The following is a 24065-nucleotide window of genomic DNA, read 5'->3' as shown; positions in this document are numbered from 1 at the left end:
TAATTAGGTAAGCCGACCCTACCGTCATGTCGCCATGTTAGCTAAGCAGCGAGAAAAAGAGATGGCTAGGTGAACGAAGGCAAACTATGAACTAAACCATTATCTTTACAAAAAGATGTAGTAATTTTCAAAAGTTTCTGAATAGTCTAAAAATGACATACATTAATTTTTGTTCATATACTAACTAACTATGGCACCCAAAATTACTTGACTCATCTGTTATTTGCTTGATATTAGAGTTACGTTTATCAATTTTTTCCCGTAAAATATTATCTAAACCAACCTTTGATGATTAAGGCAACAAATATTTAAATTTTAAAAACTCCCATTATAGTCATTATTGTTCTTTAATTATCGCTTTGATAGTAAAATTATTATCGTGCTATTTCCCCGCAAAGATATGAATCCATAGATTAACATTATAGACATTGACAGAGTCACTATCTTAATATAGATATCAATAACATATAATTCAGTTTTATATTCGTCTTAATATAGACTGACCGTCTTGATTTTTTAAATTATTTACAAAATAAACCAACACTATATTAACGCGCGTGCAAGTGATTATAAAGTGAAAATTAAGTTTCTGAAAATCAAGTGCCAAAGAATTATATTTTTTATGATCTAATAGTGAAGACAATAAAACTGTTTCGTATTTATAACTGTTAGGAATGTGATAAACGGATTAATTAATTCAAAATGCAAGTGTTCATTGTTCTTTTTTGTTTTGTTCTCTTGAAATTTAATGGCAGCTTTGGTAAGTAATAGCGCATATAATGATATAACATTAAACTAATGTTTTAAATTATGCCAGTACAATAGGACAGTAAAGCTGGCATAAACTGTTTAACTTACAGGCGCCAGTCAGTGTTTACATTAAGTATATCAGCGCTGATTTTGAGCGATACTGTCCTACTGTACTGGCATAATATAAACCAGGCATTGAGGTTAGGAATGGCCTCGCTTGTTCTGTAATGCCACGAGAAACCAACCTGCGGTTAAATTAATATAATATTATGGAAAATTATAATTGCACAAGTTAATATAGGGTAGACCTGAGGCCTCTTGGTGAATAATTATTATTAGCTGATAACTATTATGGTAATTTTATATTTATCGTTCAATTTAAACCAAAAATAGGAGACGCCGAGTCGATGCTGGGTTTTAAAATGACGATTAACATACGTACATATATTGCTATCAGGTTAAAAAATATTACTAAAAATTCAGTCCATTTCATCTCTTAGATTTGATTGCGGGGCAATTGTGCAATATGTCAAGATTGCGAGATTGATTCACTAATTTGTTGAGGACCGTATTTTTTAGGACTTCTAATAGAGTAATAGCTTTCATAACTTTAGCCATCTTGCTAACAAATTAATTTATAAAAAAATTGTCGACATTTATTTAAAACTGTACTTTTACAAATTATTCTGGGGATAATTAAGGAAAAACGCACAAAATGTACAAATCGTTCTATCAAGTTGAAGAATTATTTCACCTTAATGCATCCAAAAATCTTGTATTTGTTTACAGCTTGCTCTATGGAAAACATCACTAACTGGTTATTACCAGTTACCACAAACATCTACGATACGGAAAGAGATGTTTTCTTTCGAAGATCTACAACTAACATAGAAGGTCATTTTTTATTTATAAAGTTTTCAAAATATAAAGCCTTATTATACCGAAATCTAAAATGTCAAACAACATTTGCATGTCATCAGGTATAAATTCCGTAACGAACAGCGAAGGTTTAAATGGAGGTCCGTATTTAACGGTTTCATATAGTAACTCCGAATTCACCATCGCCCCCAATACTCAGTTTGAAAATTATGAAGAAAACGAAACGGAACACTCGATTGGAATTACTGTAAATTTTAGATGCAGTGGTGGTTCCAGTAATACTTTAGTAAGTTAGTTTTTTATAGATAGCTACGACGTAACGTAAGTTTCAATAGATTTCTATTCAGTGAGAAACTCTAATTAGAAGGAAGAGATTATTGGTCAATCCCGGATACGAACGTCGAAACGGGTTAAGCACTTGACTTGTAATCTGCAGTCCTGGGTTTGAATCCTGCCATGTACCAATGTATATTTCGATTTTTGATTTACATATGTACATTTATCCGACGTTCATAAGTGAGGGGAAACATCGTGCTGCAAACTGCACATATCTGCAAAGTTGGGTCAGCGTGGTCGACTATGGCCTTGTCACCCCTGACTAAGGATAGGCTACGAGCACCTCAGTGGGGCTGATGATGATTCAAAGATGATGACTATTGCTGATGATAATTCCATGTCATAATTAAAATCTCATGGTTTCTGTTAAAATACTGTAATCCGTGAAATAGCAAAAGCACAGTCATCGTTATATTTTATCTTAACGCTATATTTACAGATTTTCATAATAAATATTATAGACACAAATAACAACGCACCGCAGTTCAGACCAAGTGATAACTATCATTATAAAGTTGCACCGCCGCTTCCGCCTGGATTTCTGATTACCGATTGCGTCAGTAATTTAATCGTGCGGGATATCGATCTGACAACTCAAAGAATCGATTTTGAAATCGAAGAAAATCCATTTTTCGAAATCGTTTCCGACACATCTACAACGCCTAAAGAATTTAAAGCTACTTTACGGACTACGACATTTATAAGAAGAATTTCAGAACCAATTGTTTTATGGATAAAAGCAACGGTAAATATTACAACATACTTCCATTGAATTTTAAAAAAAGTGAATCTAAAACTGGTTTTGTGTTTATTTCTTACCAGGATGTTGATCTCACCGGTGATCCCCCGATTACGAGCAACGCCACAGTACATATAGAGGCTGACACAGAATTTGAATTTCCCGACGAACTCATATTTTCACAAACATTTTATATAGCTACTTATACCATTGAGGGAAATATTCTTCTAGATAGTGAAATATATCTGCAACAAGGCTATGACGCAAGTGTATCTTTTACTCTGGAAGGAGGTATAATTTAGATTTCATATCAATTCTAATTTCCGAATGAAACAATTACTTTAAGTTGTGTTATTCTATAACTTTTTTTCTACAGATAACAAAGATCTCTTTGATATTAATGTGAACGAAAATCGAATTACTTTAAGAGCTGTTTCACAACTACCTACGGATTTGTTGACGAGTCAAATTTATTTAATCTTAAAAGCTAGTCGCGAGCACACGAGTGGTGCAACTGCAACAATTGTAGTAAATTTACCCGAAGGTAATAAAATATGTTTGTAAAAATACTTGTGTGGTATTCAGAAAAGTTATATATTCGTTATGCATTTCAGGACCAAACTTAAGGTTTGAAGATGCTTACTACACAGGATCGATTGTGGATAATTCTCTCAGAATTCAAGATTTAGTTTTAAAAGAAAATTCAGATTACCCAGTGCAGTTAAATATTTACAGTGGTAATGATATTTAAAGTAAAACTAGTTAGTTAATAAAAACAAGAATTGTCTAGAAAAAAAACAAGAATTTCGGAAAATCTAAACGGAGTAAATTATATTTTCAGAATTTAGTCAATATTTTACTGCTAGTGTACAAAATAATAATGTAATATTGCGTATGGATCAACTTAATGATGAAATTATAAAAAATAATAACATATTGACTTTACAAATTGTTGCTATTGCTAACAACAGAACAGCGGCTACTGTTGTAATTTTGGAAATTGTTAAAGATGATCTTACTACACCAATTTTCGAAAAAAACATATATAACGCTACTTACGATCCTATTCTTGGAGTGACAGCAGAAAATATTACATTTATTCAAGGTTTTGATGAAACTGTGACATTGTCTCTCGAGGGAGGTGAGTTCAGAACGAGCAATAAATATTATGTTACTGGCTTTAATATTAAAATGTTTGTTTATTGACAATGTTTTAAAAGAAATTACGATGAAAGTTAGGTGTGGCCGCTTCCCTAGATAAACATAAAATTATTAAAATTTTGTTTCCCTTATTTCAGATTTTAAAAACTATTTTCAAATAAAACAAGATGGCAACATATTTAACATTATCACGACAGGCTTGCCCTCTCATGTTTTAAATGAACAACGTTTGTTACTTACTATAATTGCCACGAAGCCAAGAACAGTCGGAGCACAGGCGGTTCTTTATATTGCATTGCCTCAAGGTGATAGAAACCTTTCAATATATTTTATTGACTATTCTGAATGTACTATGCAAAGTTAAACCACTTTGAAATGGAACGGAAACCACATTTAAAGGAATTTTTAGTTAATGAAGTTTAACTTCCTTATTTAACTTGAGTTCGAATCTGTTTTTAAGTGTTTTTAAGCTTTTAATATTAAATACGAAAACTCAAAATAATGTTAAAAGTGTAAAGCATTTTTGCCATGTTTTCTGAAACTTTTTATTGCAGCTAGAGCATTGGCTTTTAAATCTCTTACTTACAGCGGATTTTTATTAAATAATAGTGTTATACTGGAGTCAATAGAATTATATACCGGCTACGATGAAGACGTTGCCTTTGATCTTTCGGGAGGTAAGATGAATTTGTAGAAATATGTATTTAACTAGCTGTCGCCTGTGACTCCGTCCGAATAAAAAGAAACTTGATAAGTAGCCTATGTGTTCTTCCAGACGATGTTCTATATCTGTGCTAAATTTCATCAAGTTCCGTTCAGTCATTCCGAGGATAGCTTCAAACAAACATCCATCCATCCATCTTAACATTCGCATTTATATTAGTATGATTATTAAATTAATGGCTATTACATTTTACACAATTTTTGTATTTCATATATTTGTATTTATTCAACTTTTACTAAATATCATTTCAAATTACAGATTATGCAAAATACTTTATTCAATCAAATGAAAGAAACCTAATAACATTAAGTGTATCAGATCAAATACCAGAAAGTGTAATTTCTGATATCAATATTGTAATACTTATACTTACCGCAGAGGGTAATAATACTGAAATAGCAAGAACAACTGTTATACTAGAAATTATAAAACAAGATACTACAACACCAATGTTTAATAAAAACATTTATCATGGTACTTACTTGGACGCTGCAACAATGAGCATAGAAAATATATTTTTAACACAAGGCTACGATGAAAATGTAGTATTCCGTTTATCTGGGGGTAAAAATTAAAGTTATTTAAAATAAATATTTTCAAAGTATTAAATATTGATATGCTATGTTTTTTTAGATAATGCACAATATTTCGCTATATCTTACAATGGAAACAACAATATTTCTGTATCGTTAGATACTATAATACCTGAAGAATTAATTTTCAACGAAAAGGTTTTATTATTTAATATATTAGCCGAGAAGAATTTTTCTGTAGGCGCTAACGCTGCAATATCAGTAAATTTTCCCAAAGGTATATTCAGTAAACTGTTTTTCTTTTTCTTCTATTCTCTTCATTTATTATTTTCATAAGAATATTTCTTTACAGAACTAACGGAACCAGTTATAATGAGATTTTCCAAAAACAGTTATACTGGAAATATTACGAATGAAATGCTTACAATTGAAACTATTGTACTGGATGAAGGATTTCAGCCTCAAACAGAGTTTTTATTAAATGGAGGTTAAATCATTTGAATAACTTTGATGAAATTTTATGTTATTAATGACCAGTAATAAAATGTTCTTGTATATTTTATTTTCTAGATCATGCATCTTTATTTAATGTAACAAACGATGGAAATATTGTAACGGTACAACAAAATGAAAAATTACCCGAAGAGATTTTTGAGAATAAAAAAATTATTATATTGAATATCGAGGCAATCCGTCCAAGAACAATAAAGGCTCATGCAACAATAGTAATAGAAATTATAAGTCAAATAGAACCAACCATAATAATTCCAGTATTTGAACAAGCTTACTATTATGGACAATATTCTGTTGAAGATAAATTACAATTCAATCAAACCATACAACTCAGAGAAGGGTATAATGAAAATATTATATTTGAACTTGAAGGAGGTAAAAAAAAGAAATAAAATCATTATTTACAGGTTTTTGTTGATAATTCTAATACAAATTTTTCGGTTTCTATATAGTCAATTGCCAAAAAATGTACGTTTTTAATAATTTTAGATAGTTCCGTATGGTTTTCACTTACGCCTTTGGATGACGGAGTTATTTTAACACTACAAAGTTCCATACCATCAGAAGTATTAGCAAATAATCAACAGTTCATCTTTATCGTTACTGCAACTGTATTCAACAGTACGATTTCCGCTCGATCTACGATTGTTATTGCAGTTATAAATGGTAAAAAACAAACAGCATTTTATAACTTATACTGTTAAAAAACGTGTACAACATTATTTTATGTATATTTTTTTAGATGTTGAAGAAATAGTTATCCTCGACTTTAATAAACCAAACTTCTTCGGCACTATCGACAACAATACGCTTGATATGGAATTAATCTCGTTGGTCCAAGGATTTTCGCCCGATGTAGTGTTTACTCTTCAAGGAGGTATGTCTTTTAAAATAAAGCTTTTTTTAACTAATATCATGTGTAAATCTATACAAATATTATCAGATATTTTAATATCGTTACTTATTTTTTCAATTTACAGAGTTGGCATCGTTTTTCTATAAAGTAATAAACGAATCAACAGTTAAAATCCAATTAAAGGATATGATTCCTGATAGTGTTGTTCCTAATAATAGAATAATTATATTAGAATTGGTGGCAACTGCACCGAAAGCAGTTCCTGCTTACGTCACAATAGTCATTGAAGTTGTAAGGCATGAAATTCCTTCATTAAACGATTTGCTTAAATTCGCCGAAGCTTATTATATTGGAGCGTACGACTTAACCGATGGTCTTTATTTTAATTATAATATAACGCTGGCAGAAGGTAATGATGAAACTGTCGAATTCACGCTGGTTGGTGGTAAGTACTAACAAAAGGCTACTCATTCTCTCAGAACGATAAAATCATAGACTTCGCAAATTTGTTTTTTATTTTTAGAGAATTCTTTATGGTTTGGAGTAGTACCAACTGAAAGTGGAGTAACTATATCATTAACTAGTCCTATTCCCGTCGATGTAATAAATAACAATCGGCAGCTAATCTTTGAAATCTCTGCGAGTAAACCTAGCAGTTCAGTTACTGCCACATCTGTGATAATCATAACCATCATCAACGGTAAGTTAAACCTTATCAATCAATCAAGTTCTAGTGATTTTTGTAAAGAAGATTAATGAAACAATTTCTTTTGTGATTTCATTTCAGAACTAAATACTACACAAATTCTCAGCTTCGAAAAAAACAATTACTTGGGTACAATAGATAATGTAACTGTTCATTTGGAACCTATAATCCTTGTAGAAGGATTTACTACTGACGTACAATTTTTACTAAATGGGGGTAAGTAAAATATTTGTAATCTCTACTCAAAGTCATACTTATTGTATTAACCATATATTCTGACTTTTTTTTCTTAGAACTGGCGAACTTATTCACAAAGAGAATAGATGGAGCGATGGTGTATATTTTACTTGAAGATACAATGCCTGAAGAAATTTTATCAGGAAATAGAGTAATTGTCTTAGAGTTAGAAGCAAAAGCATCAGAAGCATTACCAAGTTACACCACAATTGTGCTCGAAGTTATTCAACAAAATCATTTACCTGTACACGTGTTAAAATTTAAAGAACCGTATTACACTGGGCGATACAAAGAAAATGATGTATTTGAGTTCGACCAAGCTATTGCTCTTACTGACGGAAGTAGTAATGGTGTTGAATATTCATTGGAAGGAGGTTAAAATTAATACAAATTGATATGTTACATATTAAATGATATTGTTTTTACAAATTGATTGTGATGTTTCAGACAATGCAATTTGGTTTTCACTAGAAGAAGTTGAAGATGGACTATTAGTTATTCTGTCCACTCCCATACCACAGAATATACAATCTGAAAATCTGTTCCTCGTTTTCATCATAACCGCTACAAAACCGGAAAGTGTTACCGCTAGATCTACTATTGTAATTTCTCTGCCGAACGGTAAAATTATTATTTTTTTACTATTGGAGTTTAAGTACTGTAGAAAGAAAACTATCTGCTTCAGTGTCAATAAGTGTGGTTTTCGTTCCTTATACTGTGTAAGGAAAAGGTACAGACGTGACTCAATTTATCTTCAAAATACCGTAATATTTTAGTATTTTTTCAGCTTCACATGATAACAATATTTATTTCAACAAGTTACTGTACAGAGGTGTCATAAGTGACAATGTTATATCACATGAAAACATTCTAGTTTCTGGGTACAATGGGACTGATATTGAAATTTTTGGAGGTAATTAAATAAAAACTTATGATAATTATCTAAGCTTTATAAAGCTTACAGAACATCGTGCGATGCAAGCATCGACCTCACGTGATTAGGTCAGGGAGATGATGATTTGTTTACATACTTTGTACTTCACCGAATATAACATTAATTTCTTTTTTAAAACTTCGAATCTGTCCTTTGCCAACGAAATGTGAAAGTATTTTTGATTACTTGTTTACTCTATTTCTCTGTGATGATTGATGAACCTGACTCGACATAAGTTACGCTTTATTTTCAGTTCAATGATCTTTGTTAAAGTTATTTTTTGTAAGTCAAGTACTGCGTAAAACTTACATAAGAATATTTTTTTCTATAGATATTGTCGATGATACAGAGTATCAAAGTATGAATATATTAAGTTTTTTTATTATTATTGTTTTTCTTTTAGTCTTATTAGTATTTATGACTATAAAAACATGTGACTATTTTATTTTCAGATCATGTAAATTTATTTACTGTACAAATAAATCAAGGAGTTGTGACAGTTGAGTTAAGAGATACAACAGCAGTAGGTGTGGACAATACTTACGTGATACTAGAAATTCGTGTGCCCGGTGCAGGATGTGTACTTCAACTAGATGTCATCGCTCAAGGTGAATTAAATAGTTTAAAATTAAAAAAAAAACACTTATTTTATATTTTGACAACTATGCCTTTAATTTTTATCCAAATGATTATATTGTACATTTTTACAGTTTTTAAATAATTTCAAATAAACTTAATAACGACATGAAATTGGGACTTATTGACACGTCTTAATAAAGACTAAAAATGTAGTATATTAAGCATTATAAAATAAATATTAAGTGAAATAAATGAAAACCGTCGCAAAATTTTGGTATAACAAGATTTAATTTAGTTATCAAATATTAAATATTCACTCGTGTAAACTTAGATAATTAAATGATGAATGGTCTAAGTAAGTATTAACTTACTTTATTAAGGGAATATGTCAATACGCTCCAATATTAAGTCAAGTGCATATTGTTTGAAAACTGTTAAAATGTAGAATATAATCATTTGAATAAATCAAAGGAAAGTATGCGATTTATATCTGTGATTCAACTTTTTCAAGATTAATGCCATACTTAAGTTATCACGATCTTATTATTATCAATGTCAAGTGGAATATGAATTATCCGTATCCTTCATTGCGTGAGATATTGCGTTGCAATTTATGATAGCGGCACTTTAAATGTATCTAATCACTTTTGTACAGAATTTCAAAATAGCAATTTCGCATAGTCTTAGAAGTGTACGTAAAACTCAATCTCCGTACTTAAACGCACCGAAGGCTAATACGTAAAATGATAATACTTTCATTAAGTTTATTTTAGTGAAAATATATTTCTTAATACAAAAATAGCTTAATTATCTTAACGTACCTTATTTGATTTCAGTATCAATCATAAGCAGTTTATATTTATTTCCTTTTTATTCTCACTTTCATTTCAGAGATTCCAGCTCTGCCTACAGTAAGGTTTAGCTCCGAGTCGTACGTCATACAAGTGGACATTTCCCAGACGGGTCTGATCGGACAAGTATCTGCGACTGCGGATAATGGAGAATCCATTACTTACTCCCTATTCTTTTACAATGGTAATGACAGCTATATCATAAAAAAATATAAATTAAGTATATTTAATTTGGTCAACAGTAATAAAAATACAAACACACTAAACACTTAACTACATAATTTATACATGGACCCAAACATATTTTAAAACAACTCTCAGTTTACCTAGAGTTACAATTGTAAAATTATCTTGACTACAATTTACAAGCGCCTGTTATTTCATAATGGCAAAATTGCGAATGCAAAAAATTAATATAATTTTTCGTGCAGTACGCTAAACGCGTTATAAAATGTCACGTTACTTTATTAATATGTTTTGACGTGTAGAAATATATATAGTTATTTGACATATCTAATAAGTAGAGCTTGCTTTATAAAAAAAGTTCCATCAACAAAATAAATGCTGACAAGTCATGCGTAACAGACCTTTTATTGCGCAATAAACAAATTTATTTCATTACATCGTAACTTTAATTTGATTTCAGCTTTAAATGAGAACTGGTTCGTAAAACAAAAATGTTGTACCCTTTAAAGCTATGCTTTTATCTAAATAAAAATGTGTTAGAGCAATCTATCGAAACATTCACAAGAAAACAAGGTGTGGTCACAGTATTTTAGGGGTAATATTTTGAATGAAATCTCCTAAGATTAAATACACGCAAAAAAGTTGAATACAATATAAGATTATTTAGTTGTTATCTAAATATTATTAGCATAATTGGTGTTAACATTGACATTTATTTTTATATATACTCGTAGATGGTAAATAATGAGCGACAGTTGACCCGCGAGTATGACACGCCTCATAATGATTCAATACCAATAAAATATTTCCGCGTTCAACACAAACATTTAACACAATATAACACTTTTAAATGTATTGTTTAAATGTTATAACTGTTTAACTTAACATTTACGACAAAAACAAGATTTTTATGCATGTGCTTGCCTAAAAATCAAAGAATAATAGCGACTTGGTGATACAAAACGTAAGCCAATATAGTAAGATGAGAATGATGCTTGTTTGTTTAACTGAAGGTTTCCACTATTGTAGCATGTATAAAAACATAGCACGATCCTTCTCATTATCTACGAAATAGAAAGAGATAACAATATGTTATAATTCTAACTTTTTCGATATTGAAATTTCACATAAAAAAATAGTTTGACTTTAGCTCGGCAGCTTGTTAAAACATCTGTATATTGTTTAGGTAGTTTTATATTAGTTAAGCTTAAGACTATTCTTTATGATCTTATGTTTTCAGAACAATTGAAAGAAAGACTGTCAATAAACAGCAATGGACAACTGCACCTTAAAGCTTCTGTTAGTAGCGGAGTGTACACGTGCAGAGTTGTAGCTACCACAGACATCACACAAATCAATGGAACAGCCACGGTATGAATTAAATCTATTCCTATTGGAACGAAGTTCCTTATCGCGCGTTGTGAAAGGGGGCTAGACGGAAAAAATTCTTACGAAAAGTTGTCACGACACTTTGCTATAGTAACCATGGCAACGACGTGACAATATATAACGAAAATTCATAGGAACTTCGTTTCATCCGGGTGTCCCTTGACACCTCTCAAGTTTTTTTTTTATTACTTCTTGCTGTACAGCATAGATATTACTATCTGCATCTTCTTGTAAGAAATATCCGTATGTATCTCCTTCGTTATTTCCAAACCAAAATAACTTAGGGTTCTCCAAGAAAAGAACGTATTTCTTTTTTAAAACAACAAAAATCGTAAATATTCTATGGTATACGCATATATTTCTTTGGCATATGTACATGTACGTAGTATACGTACTTGTTCTGATTTATATTAAATTATCAACAATCAATAAAACTTCTGATATAATTGATATGTCATTTATTAGACTTTGTACAATAACTTTTCAGAACAATGACTTTAGAGCAAACCGTTTCACAATAATTATTATAATATCTCGTGATTCAATACTACGTCTGACATTGAGTCCTTTGTACCTCATTAAATTATTCAGTCCACTAGATTTAAACACATTGTTTATTCTGTTAAAAATAATTTTTCAATTTTAGTCGAACCACTCATTGTTTTGTGTTGAGTACGTGTTCATATTTCTACCAATTATTTGTTATTCAAAATTAAATAAAATAAGATAACATGGTTATTTATATTGCATTTTTCAAAAAAAAAAATTCTGATGGTGAAATGGTATTATCTTGTTTAAATTGTTTGTACGCTGAGCTCGTTAATTCAAATTAATACTTCGGCATGAGGTTAGTGGACGTAGAATTAACTGTCCATGGATTTTTTAAGTATATATTTTTTGGAATATCCATGATCTTCTCCCTTTCAAAATTTCTTTTAAATATTTTTCAACGCTCAGATTAATGGTTAAATGACGACTATGAGCGGATTCTCAAGAATGTTTTATCACCGTGCTTTGAACGCGTAAAGCTTTTTAACGTTTTATGAAATAATTAAACAAAAAGCAGGCGAACATGAACATCGTGACACCAATGTTATCTTGACATCTTCACGATTTTCGTGATAATGTTTGCATGTACTTTCACCTTTAGTCATTTAGATAATTTAAAAACATACTTCCCTTTTCTAATTGTTTTTATTTATAAACGACATTATATAACGAACATTATATAAATTTAACTTTTTTAATTATCCTATATATGTTTATACGTATCGATTATAATTGTAGATTTTAACCGACTGTTTTATTCCCTAACTACTAATGTTATCAAAATTCATATTATTGTTTATATCTTCAAAACTCATTCTCTACGAGAATAGCGTACTCATTCTCTACGTAACTGTAGTCTTTAATTAAATTCTCGGAGAGACCAATACTATTCTTCAATAATAAAATTGCTACAAATAGTTCAAACACACCACTTTAAAATTACTTAGATCTGCTACTGCCTGCAAAAAGAATGGATTAAAATACTTATCTCAACAATATTTGACAAAGAAGATGAAAATAATAAAAGACATTTTCCAGGAAAGTTGGCACCATAATAAAAAATAAATAAGAAAGTAAAGAGAAAATAGAAAGAATGAATTCTCTGGAGCGGCAGTACAAGTGGCTCTTTTATATCACAGCAGACAAATAATACTGCCTTTCTTTTTCAATATTTATTTCATAAAACTTACGAAGCACGTAATATAAAATGGATATTATATGGTTATCCATTCTATATTGCGGGTTATGGATCGATATGAGATTCGTAGTGACTTAAACAAAAATGAATACTTATGACAACTACAAAAGAATTAAAGCTAGGTAGCATTCCTAGGTTCGTTTTATAAATTTTTACACAAATTTATTATACGTCAACAAATATAATCTCTCTTAAAATATGTAATCTAAATCAGGTTGTTATTACTATTGAATGATTTTAGTTATAGCCACATATCCTCTATCTTTAGCCGGATTATTATTTTTTAATACCTTTGGATATTCTAACGATGTTTTTTTTTCCAATCAGAACTGTCCGAAGAAAGAATTTGCCGTATAAAATAAATTAAATACGGACGCGACAAACGACAAATAAACGTAATAAAAATTCTCAGAAGGATTAAGGACAATGCATACATTTCTCAGAAGTTCTGATAACTTTACCAAACTGATTGATTATTCTTGTCGCTTAATATATTAACAATGAAACAAATACAGGAATAAAATTTAATTTATAGCAATTACTTTGGTGATGATAACGAAATTATAAATAATGGTTGTCATTAACACGATGCCCAGAAATTAAGTTGTTAAGAAAAATTTAAACAACTTTTTATTCATAAATAAATATTAAAATATTTGTTTTAGCGCAAAGCTTAAGCTCCTTTAAGTGCTAAAGCTTAAAGGCTTTCATAAGGTTTCAGCAATTGAGTATCAAGAATATAATTTTAACATATTTTTAATGATTCTTAGTCAATTACATCTGCTCCCTGTTGACCTGCCCTGTTCTATTATTGTGTTTTAATTACAGGTCAAAAGGTTCGTTACAAGCCTTAATTTTCAACAAGTTCTAGTCAGCTTAATATTTAAATACAATAGAGTTAGAAAGGTTACTTCTATATACACTAATTACTTCAAACAATAATCATAACAAGCAATAATTAAGCAAACTATTAGAGCAGAATTATTACTAAAACATGTATCGCAATATGCCTATAAATTGAAATTACGAGAAATCGACCTAAACGACCTCTACGGTACCTTGTAAGCCGCAAAAGTGAGTTACGGAGCCGGGGCTGCTTAAATTAGCTGTCACATAACAAAATTATTTGTTTTTGTACAAATATTTTAGCACGACAGGAAAGACAACGATGTCATAAAATATCTCCGTAAAGTAGCGGTATTTAACATGTGTGTGCGTTTACGTAGCATATTTGCACACACGAAATGACTGTTTAGCATTTCTTCCGCTTCAAATGCACTGAAACATTATCATCCCTTACATTCTTATTAAAAAATCAGAGAGTTAACAATATATGTGTCGATACATGTGTCATATCGAAACCTACAGTTACAGCCACATTCAGTTATTTTAGTTACTAAGGGTACATACATGAGGATTTAGTTTGAGTAATGACCTCTAAGAGACTGCTTAAGTAAATATTAAACCCCACGTTAGGCGCGAGTGTGGCGCGTTAGTAATGGAAAATGAATTGTGCTATATTTCTTGTCGCTATTTCTGTTTTAATGTCCAAAATATTTATTTAAAACATTAGGAGATTACAAGTTTTACAAAAGCTTTTTACAAAAGAAAAAATCTATGAAACGTAATGGCCTGTCTGCCATTTGGTTGCAAGACTATGGTCTCTTGCAGAGCTGGGCATTAACTCGTTAATCCGTTAATCGTTAATTAACGAAGTTAACATTTTGCTTAACGGATTAACTTTTAAGTTAACGTCAAAAAGTGTTAACGCTTTTGTTAACTTCCGTTAAACTCAACTTCCGTTAATAAAAGTCCGTTAATCGTTAAATTAGAAACTTGGAGACGTGCTGTCATTTTGTTTAAATTACGCGCCACGCCACGCTCGTAAGTTCAGCTATGTTGGGCGACTGTCGGCGACTCGAATGGTGAACGAACGAGATAATAATTAATATATGTGAAGTTTGCGTGCAAGTGTGATGCGTCAGAGCGTCCGGGAAAGACGTGACCAACAGGACAAAATCAAAAGAAGGTTCGAAATAGTATATTTCTTTACGAGTATATAAAAACACGAGTATGTAATAGCCCACATTCCGAACGTTCTTCGTCCCTGCAATACGCCACTTTTTGAGCAACTGTATTAAAAAACTTTTTTACTCGTGCTTTTTCTTTAGCTTTTCCAAACTCGTGCGTTCTCTTTCCCAACTGTCAAAATAATGTCTGTTAAAAAGAAAAACCAACCACGAAGTTTTTACAAAAAAAATCATTGAAGTTTTTATGATTCATGCAAATATTTCTAAAAAGAAGCTCCTAATTTGTTACAATATCAAATTTAATGATTTGATTCAATTAATTAGGTTAGGTTTCATTTTATTTCATCTCATTAAATTTAATTTTCATTTCATATCAATAAAAATAATCTATTGAAGACTTAGATGTTTGGGCATAGTTCCCTTTGCCTACCCAGAATGGGTGAAGAAAACAAAAAAATATCTGTGTTTGTATTCTTTTACGGTCGGCGCCATTTTCCAAACATTTTAGTTAGTTGTGTTTATTGGGCTTTTATTATTCTATTAAATTGCTTAATTTCAACTGTATCAAAAATAGTTGTTTAGTACACGTACGAAACTGTCATTACAACTTGTTCCAACTGTCAACTTGTAGACATTTGTAGGAACTCTTTGCAATGTCAGGCTTTCCGCACTCGTAATGAAATATACTATAATGCATTCATACTTGCCTCTAATACTAATGTGTTATAGAATGTATAGTCAAATTACAATTTTGAACAAGTGTCGCCACATAAGTGTAAAATTAGTATGTATACTTTTGGTATGGTTAACTGTTAACGATTAACTTTAACTTGCGTTAAATTTTCGAGAATTTAACGCTTTAACGATTAACGAAGTTAATTTTTTAATTAACGAATTAACGATTAACGAAGTTAACTTTTCGATTAACTGTGCCCACCTGTGGTCTCCTGCATATAATAGATGGCGTGGTAGCGCCACAGAAAACATTAACTTGAGTTTGGAAACACAGGGCTGCCGTGCTACAGCGTTTTATACAAAAATCGTAATTAAATATTATAACGAAGAATATGAAAGGACCACGCCTTAACAACTCTTGATATCAATTTCACTTTTCTATGTACTTTCATATTACGAACAGAAATACGTCGTATATATTTTCTTTTTTTTCTTTTGACTAATACAATTTGACTCTTTGACAATATAACATATGTACGTAATAACGTCTAACTTAGATCTTCAAATTACGTTCACATTCGCAGTCTCGTTTTTTCAATAAATCCTTTACAATAATTGGCTCTTCAAAAGAACAATCTCAGTATAGTAATATCGTAAATTATTTGTTAATTTGTAGGTATAGTGTATTTTTTTAATTTTGATTGTTTTATTATAAACTACCATATAAAAATTATATTTAAGTTTTATATATTTGTGAAATATTTATTTATTTTAGTTTAATAAATCTTACTGATATTCAAGTATCGGAGATTTGTTCGATGACTTTAATATATTATTTCTGAAAATAAGAAGACGTATCCCATATAAAGGTGATCTTCGTTGCTTTTAGTATGTTAAATTATTTTTAAGACACAATTTAAATTATAGGTTAAAGCTATTAATAGTTTTCCTTATCTTATATACAGGAAACATATGTCAATACATCCATTAAGCAGGTTACCTAAAAATTAAAACGCACATTTATATTAGTAATGTCAATAAAAAACTTACTTGAATCAAATCGTAAAGGGCATTTATTATTTGTTTTTATTTTTGCAAAGTTGCAATTAATTTTATTAGATTTTAGCGATACAGTGTATTTTCCGGTACTTGTTAAGATACCTTAAATTTATTAAGAGTAATTTGTTTAGCTATGTGTTTAGCTAAAGTGTGCGGTTAACATATAAACAAATTACAATATTGCAAGACTTAAGGTGATATACTGGATTTTTTTAACAAATATATTTTATTTGCAGATTATATTGGTAGTGGAATCAGGTGAAGAAATCGGTCTACCGCCTCTAATAATTATAGAAAAAGACGAAGAGTCGCCTTACAATAATCTCGTTACATTAAATACATCTCAAGACTGTCGATATGAGATGACAAACCGTTGGCCAATCGATCAGACATGGCTGTACGTCGATGACAACGGACTACACACGAATGCCATAGATAGAGAGCATAAATCTATTGCGTTTATGGCTCTATCTCAAATACAAGTTGAACTAACCTTACAGTGTGATTATGACGTATTGACAGTCAGAAGTAATCGCTCATTTAACAATATTCCTATGACGAAGTCTTTGGGACCTTACGACTACGGTACCTATAGATGGGTTCTAACAGACCCCATTTTGTATGACCCAAGAAGCAGCTTTGTCAATCTAATTGTTAATGATATCAATGACAACGATCCTATATTTGAATTGAAGGAAAATGAACCAATAGCAGTTGGATATCCACTACCTGAATTAGAAGAGATAGTCCCCCCAAGAGCTTTAGTGGAATTAACGGTTAGTAATGTAATTAAATTATTTTAACAATAATATCTATAATATTTTTTCTAATGCCGACAAGAATGTCGGTACGAGAAAAAATAAAGCCCCTTGATAAATATATTACACGGTTTTTGATTTCAAATTTAATTCTTTAAAATCTTTAAAAACGCACTCCTACAGACGAGTGTTTTAACGACTAGCACAAAAGTAAAAATATCTCAAAAGATTTGTAAGTATGTTAAAAATAATAAATTGATGAAAACTTTCTGAACTAAGTCCCTTTTTCAATCATTAATTTCAAGATAATGTCATCATTGTATTTAAATAAAACTATAAGAGTGGCAGCATTATGTTTTATTAATTTAAATTTTCGGTCAGACGACACGTTTGTTCAGTATTTTATGAACCCGCCTCTCGCGAGTTACATTGCATGACATCACACCGTGTATACGCGAATTATTATTTGGATTCTTTTTTTAAATGTTTCGTATAATATCTTATCGTCAACATAAACTTCGGTTGTTTAGTTTCTTTTCTAAAGGTATGTTTTTTTTGGGACTTCCTCAAAGGCGCAAGCATGAAATATGTAAACTTTATAGCGTGTGTCTGACACTTTTAGAAGAGAGAATTGCGCAACACAATGGAATGACCGACACATTCGCTTAGTCATAGGGTTTGGGGACGAAACCTGACGTACCAGTTTGTGTTTCAATGTAATTAAATAATATATGAATAAAACAGCGCCTTTGATGCAACTTATTCGCGGAGATTTGTGAAATTAAAAAAAGTTTTGTAAAGAAAATGACTACTTTTTGAAAGACCGTAGAATGCATGAAATGTAATCTCGTTCAAATTTAGGCTTTCAAAACGACATACAGATCTTTATTCCCCTAATACGTTATTATTGTGCATTTTAAGGGAAGAGGTTTACAATATATTGTATAGTATTTTTAATTTTCAGTTTTATCATCTTAAAATTCAGATTCTGTATCCGCGATTTAATTACAATAGAAAATTCACTACCCTGTTTTATTCTATTATCGCCTATTTTTTGAGAGAGACTTATTACTGTTACAGGCGACTGACGCCGACATAGGGGAGAATGCAGCCCTGGTATATTGGAGTTCGGAGCCCGCGCTGGCTGTGTCACCCACAACAGGCCGTGTGCACGTCAGTAACAGCTCGCTGCTGCAGCACGGCGCCATCCTCAGGGTATCTGCCACAGACCGCAACGGAGTAGACGGACGCACTGGACATATTGACCTCATGGTAAAAATCTTTTTCTAAAAACAAGAAATACATGTATAGCGAAACATAAAACGGATACACAAGGACCCACATCTGTTTACGTTTCCTGATAGATTTGAATTTAAATTGAATGCAGTGTCAGTTACACGGTAAATCCACATTATAAACCAATCGGCAGACGCTTGCAGGTTGCACAAATATTGACTTTGACACGGATTCAATTTAGGGTCCGTTATTCAATGTGTTCGTTTTCCGAGGACTCAAAACGTCTTCTGAAAAGTTATAATGTGCTACATAATTAAATTCCCCTACTTTTCAAATTCTAAATTTAAAAATATTATTAGTAAAAGAGGATTCAATCTAAATCAAAGAATATATAATTATAAACTAACACATACTCTATATCTCTTTAGCTCTACAACTTATTACCATATGGTATAATAATGGTTTTGCATTAAACCTGTCGTACAAGTTTTATTCTAGGTGTGCCATCGTTATCACATCCTGCTTATCATAATAAAAATCATTAAATCGTTTTACTGTTACATCGAGACAGAAACACAACGAAAACAAGGACGTGTGCCACTAACGATACGACGAATCGATAATATTTTTTTCTCTTTGGCCAGTATTTTTTGAGTTACAAAATTTATGGAGACGTGCTTATTACAGCACAACATACATTAAAATTAAAAAAAAAAAAGTTCGATCGTCGTCATAAAATATGGGTTCCGAATGATTTAAGATGATCTTTTGGGTTTAATTGTTTTAAAGTTCTCTATTTTTGTTTGAAAGGTAATTTTATCAAGATAATTGCCTAATCAAATATTTTAGCAATTTAAAATTCACTGGATAAACATGAGGCAAAATTCCTAAGAGGGAGATTCTTCGCGGAAATCCGTAGCATTGGAGAATAACTTGACTAAACAAATTATCGTAAGCTTGCTATTATTTCAATTGTCAATAAAACTTAGACCCTTGCTGCTTATGACTAAGTCTTCTTAAAACTAATAACACATTTTGAATCGTATTTTGATAATAAAGCTAGTTTCAGTCATCATCATTTATCATAATATTAACTTTTATAAAAAATAAAAGGTCGCTTCGCGTCTTGTTAAGCCGTACTTAATTAATTTAACCAAATAAAAGGTTTTATTTAAATGTAATATGGAATCCCAAATTTTAACTGCTTTTAATTTAGTGTGCGGATTCGCTTGATAACAAGTTAAGATTCGCATTCCATTTTGTGCCATTGAAAAACTGAGGGACAAATACACTATCGATCGATACGACCTTAGTACATTTTCTTCTCTTTACAACAACACACTAGACCTTACCTATTTTTTCTATTTTCCTACTAGCAGAACAGTGAGACACATCAGTAAGACAATGTAGTACTGCTATTGTTCTAAGGCACATGTGAGACCAAACAATACTTTTTTGTTAATAAGTTTGCGTTAAAATAATTGAAGTACTGCACTGTCCTAATGTTCTACCCTCATATGAAACTAGCATAAATATTAAATTTATAGAAGCACTCTTTTGGTTTACGTTTAAAATGCTAAAAACAAGTATACTTTTGCAAAATTGTATAAATTATATTGTTTTGTAGCTAAAAATATAACTTAAGTTTAATATACTTATTTGAAATGACGTTATATATTTCTTCAAATAATTTAACAGCGTTGTCTTAAAACGAAAAATAAATAGATCACAATTTGGCATTGTACTTTGGTTGTCGTTTCCGTAAATAGTTCTATTGAAATGATGTAATGTAAGCGAATCTACCAAATAATAATTGTAAAAACGATATTGTTTCAAAATATTAATATTGTTCTAAATTCTAAAGCTTGCTTTACATTGTTATTCATTTATTTTAAGTATATAAAGTTTCATTCTCAAATAATTATTACACTTGTAATTTTCTTATTAATGTCTAAAAAATAACCTTCGTACTTTGTGACTATGTCTGACTGACCCTTCAAGGACTATCTGCCGTCTATATTGGAAACTGTTCTATGATATTTTAATTATAATAACTAAAACTACTCTGGATCAATCATAGATTTATTTTGTTTAAATTAAATTATTCGATATATAGTTGTAAATTGTTGAATCAACTAATTTATATGGATGCCGGAAGGTCAAGACCCAAATGATCTACGATAATAGCTTTATAATAAATGAAATCTTATATAATTTAAATGTTAAAATTTTGTACATATATATGTAGAAACTATGGAAAAAACTAATAATACGATCTGACCTAAAAACCTCGAAAATTCATAAAAACAACTTGATGCAAAATTTCGTTTGCTCACGAAGAAGTTGACCTTATCCGTTTGATTTTATTTCGTTGCCAATTTATTGATTTACCACCCATGTTGTTTTCCAGTTTAACATTAATTATAACATGTACCATCAACAATAAATTATCTTCAATTAGATATCTTATGAGAAGAAAATTGGTATTTAACATATGAACTTCCGATTGCTCAGAGAAATATAGGAGGACAATTTTTCCCATTTCTTATATTTGCATATAAAACATTTTTTTCTCAAAATTTACTTTCCTTTTGATATTGATATTGTTTATATGTTAAAACATCCTGTATATAACATAGAATATTAATGTAATCGCTAAATAATTCCCTGGATATACATCCATTACCGTCAATTTACCTCTTGGTAAAAATACACCAAAATATTTTTTCACTTCTATTTCCTTGTCACTTCTTTCCTTGCCGTTTTACTGTTCTCAATATCATGTTAGGTTTTCCAGATCTCTGTGAAAGTAAATGTTTTGCGTATTTATGAATATTGTTAGATTCCAAATGTCGCAATCAAGAAGAAAGCTAATGAAAAAAATCAGCCAGTAGTAAGAATTGTAAAATGAACTATTTGTATTTTCAGGTACGATTGTTGGATGTCCATCAAATAGCTGTCGTAACAGTTCAAGGTGCATTCTTGGAAGATGAAAAAAACGTTTTAACAAACTTAACAAATGCGCTCGGATATGATGTTAAAGCTCTAAGAAGTGTCATTTTGCCTATGGATTCTGATACTAATGAAAATACAAGTAGAAGGGAAAGAGCTGCTGTAGTCAGCACTGGAGCATTTTTACGTCTGTTTATTTATGGATTAATAAACCGTGAACCTGTAGAAGTATCTCGACTTACTTCGTGAGTAGTTTAAAAAGATGTTTAACCAATTTATGAGGTACATTTCCACTAAATTTTACTGTTTTTCAGTGACATTAACAGTATTGTTATGGGTAACATAGCTAGTACTGTATCACTGGAAGATCATCTAGAAAGTCGTGAGATATGCTCACTCCCGGCACGTGATACGAGCTTGTTAGCGGCGACAATAGCACTCAGTATTCTACTTTTCATCATAATTGTGATATCTGGGGTGTGGTTTTTCCTAAAATGGTAAGAATGTCGTTAATTTTTTTTTCCACACAGTCATTTTATTGTACGTGTCTTAATTATAATCATTCGTATCCACAGGAGAAATAAGCACAATTATAACAATTTTAGCGACCAAAATAGTTTGGCGTCGAGAGATCAAATTCCACCAACGGTAAAGATTGAAGAACCAGCAAAATCCAGAATGAATATAGAGGAATTAAAGAGGAGCGAAAGGAGATTACAAGATATACTGGATGCGCCAAAAACATCGACACAAAATGACAACCAGACAGAAACTGTTGTTGATGTACCGACACCAGATCAAAGAATGCCGATTGTCATACAATCAATCGATAAGCTGAAGGACGCTGCTGAAACATCAGATGACGAAGATGAGTTTGGAGAAACCCAGAAAGCGAGAAGAAAGTCAGTTGTAACCTTTAATGAGAACGTTGAGAAAATTATTCACTTAGAGGACACTCCAAGCGACGCTGACTACGAAGTCTATAAATTTTAATCATTATTTTATTATTTTAATATTCATACTGTGTAATTTATTAAAGAATTAAATGCAAAATATATTATTTTCACGGTTAACAGCTATAAAACCATTTAAATTTGAAACGGATCTTTCCTCAAGTCACCGAAAAAATTTGTTTTCTATTTATAACGAAATTTAAACTCACCTGAATATCTCAAAAGGCATTGTCCTCTTTATGACCGACCCTAAGATACGATCAGGCATACAAGTAAAATTATTTACTTAACAAAACTTTAAAGTATGTATTTATGATACTGGCACATTATGAGATATATTTTTGTAGTTTCCATATTTGATTTGAAAATATATTAAAATAGTATGAGCCCATATATGTATAAAACTTTTACTAAAATAATAGGTGCAGTGTGCACAGGTGCATAATAATGGACTAGATATTGATAATTTACCAGCTTTATACTATTTATCGATAACTTAGCAATGATTGATGGCGGTAAAAATGTAGCTAAAATTAAATTTTAAGTAAAGATATAAGTTTTCCCAAGAAACTGAAGTTAAGAATTATTTCTAAAATTTAAAACCAATTATTCAATGCAATAAACCAATCAAATGAATTGCATTTTATCTGCTGTTTGTATATTTAAATTACATTTATCTTAAACGTAACTGTATCTCCTGATGATATTTAAAATCCCAAATTTGCTAACCAACAGCTGTAGAGCGTTCATTAACCTTAGAATTTTTTTTTTGTTTCATCTTACAACATGTAACATAACTATTGTTTTACTTAATATTCGACCATAGTGAAGATAATTGATCATATTAGGTGAGACAGTCATTACATTTTTTGAAGGAATACAAATTAATATTTCTATTTTGTCCTCTGTTTCTACCTTCCATATCTGCTTAATTATTACCTTATCTTCTATCCACTTAAGGATCTCTTATTCGACTGAGCTATCAACTACAACTAAGCAATGTAGATGTATTGCGATACAAGTATAAATAAAAAAAAGATGACAGGTGGACAGATCTAAGGAGATTAAAATTTTTATATGGAAAAGGTAAGGAAAGATGCAAAAAAAAGATATGAAAAGTCCGAATGCGTTGGTTACAAAAAATAAACCACAAGTACACGTAGGTTTTAACCCCATTATTCTATGAGGTCACGTTGGTTAACTTCATTCTTGAACGTTGTCGTCATATGGGCTTTTATATTCTCCACCTAGCTGTATGAATTAAATATTTTTTTCGAAAACG

At 30.7% G+C, this 24065-nt stretch overlaps 1 protein-coding gene across 1 annotated transcript; it reads left to right on the top strand.

The window, feature by feature from the left end:
- The first annotated feature begins 613 nt into the window (after window positions 1-613).
- Window positions 614-22828, top strand: LOC106715033. Its single transcript, XM_045678410.1, has 31 exons — window positions 614-760; window positions 1540-1644; window positions 1731-1915; window positions 2405-2710; window positions 2788-2995; window positions 3081-3248; window positions 3319-3441; window positions 3546-3845; window positions 4003-4170; window positions 4420-4542; window positions 4848-5153; window positions 5223-5399; window positions 5475-5609; window positions 5693-6010; window positions 6125-6301; window positions 6378-6512; window positions 6616-6936; window positions 7015-7191; window positions 7279-7413; window positions 7491-7808; window positions 7882-8055; window positions 8222-8347; window positions 8700-8718; window positions 8831-8976; window positions 9839-9982; window positions 11225-11355; window positions 17121-17660; window positions 18723-18914; window positions 21807-22075; window positions 22145-22327; window positions 22406-22828. Exons 1-31 carry the CDS (start codon window positions 703-705, stop codon window positions 22821-22823), a joined length of 6285 nt encoding a protein of 2094 aa, XP_045534366.1. The 5' UTR covers window positions 614-702; the 3' UTR covers window positions 22824-22828.
- The last annotated feature ends 1237 nt before the right edge of the window (window positions 22829-24065 follow it).

The sequence above is a fragment of the Papilio machaon genome, chromosome 6 (assembly GCF_912999745.1).
Source record: "Papilio machaon chromosome 6, ilPapMach1.1, whole genome shotgun sequence".
NCBI lineage: Eukaryota > Metazoa > Arthropoda > Insecta > Lepidoptera > Papilionidae > Papilio > Papilio machaon.
This window is presented reverse-complemented; position numbering and strand designations above follow the sequence as displayed.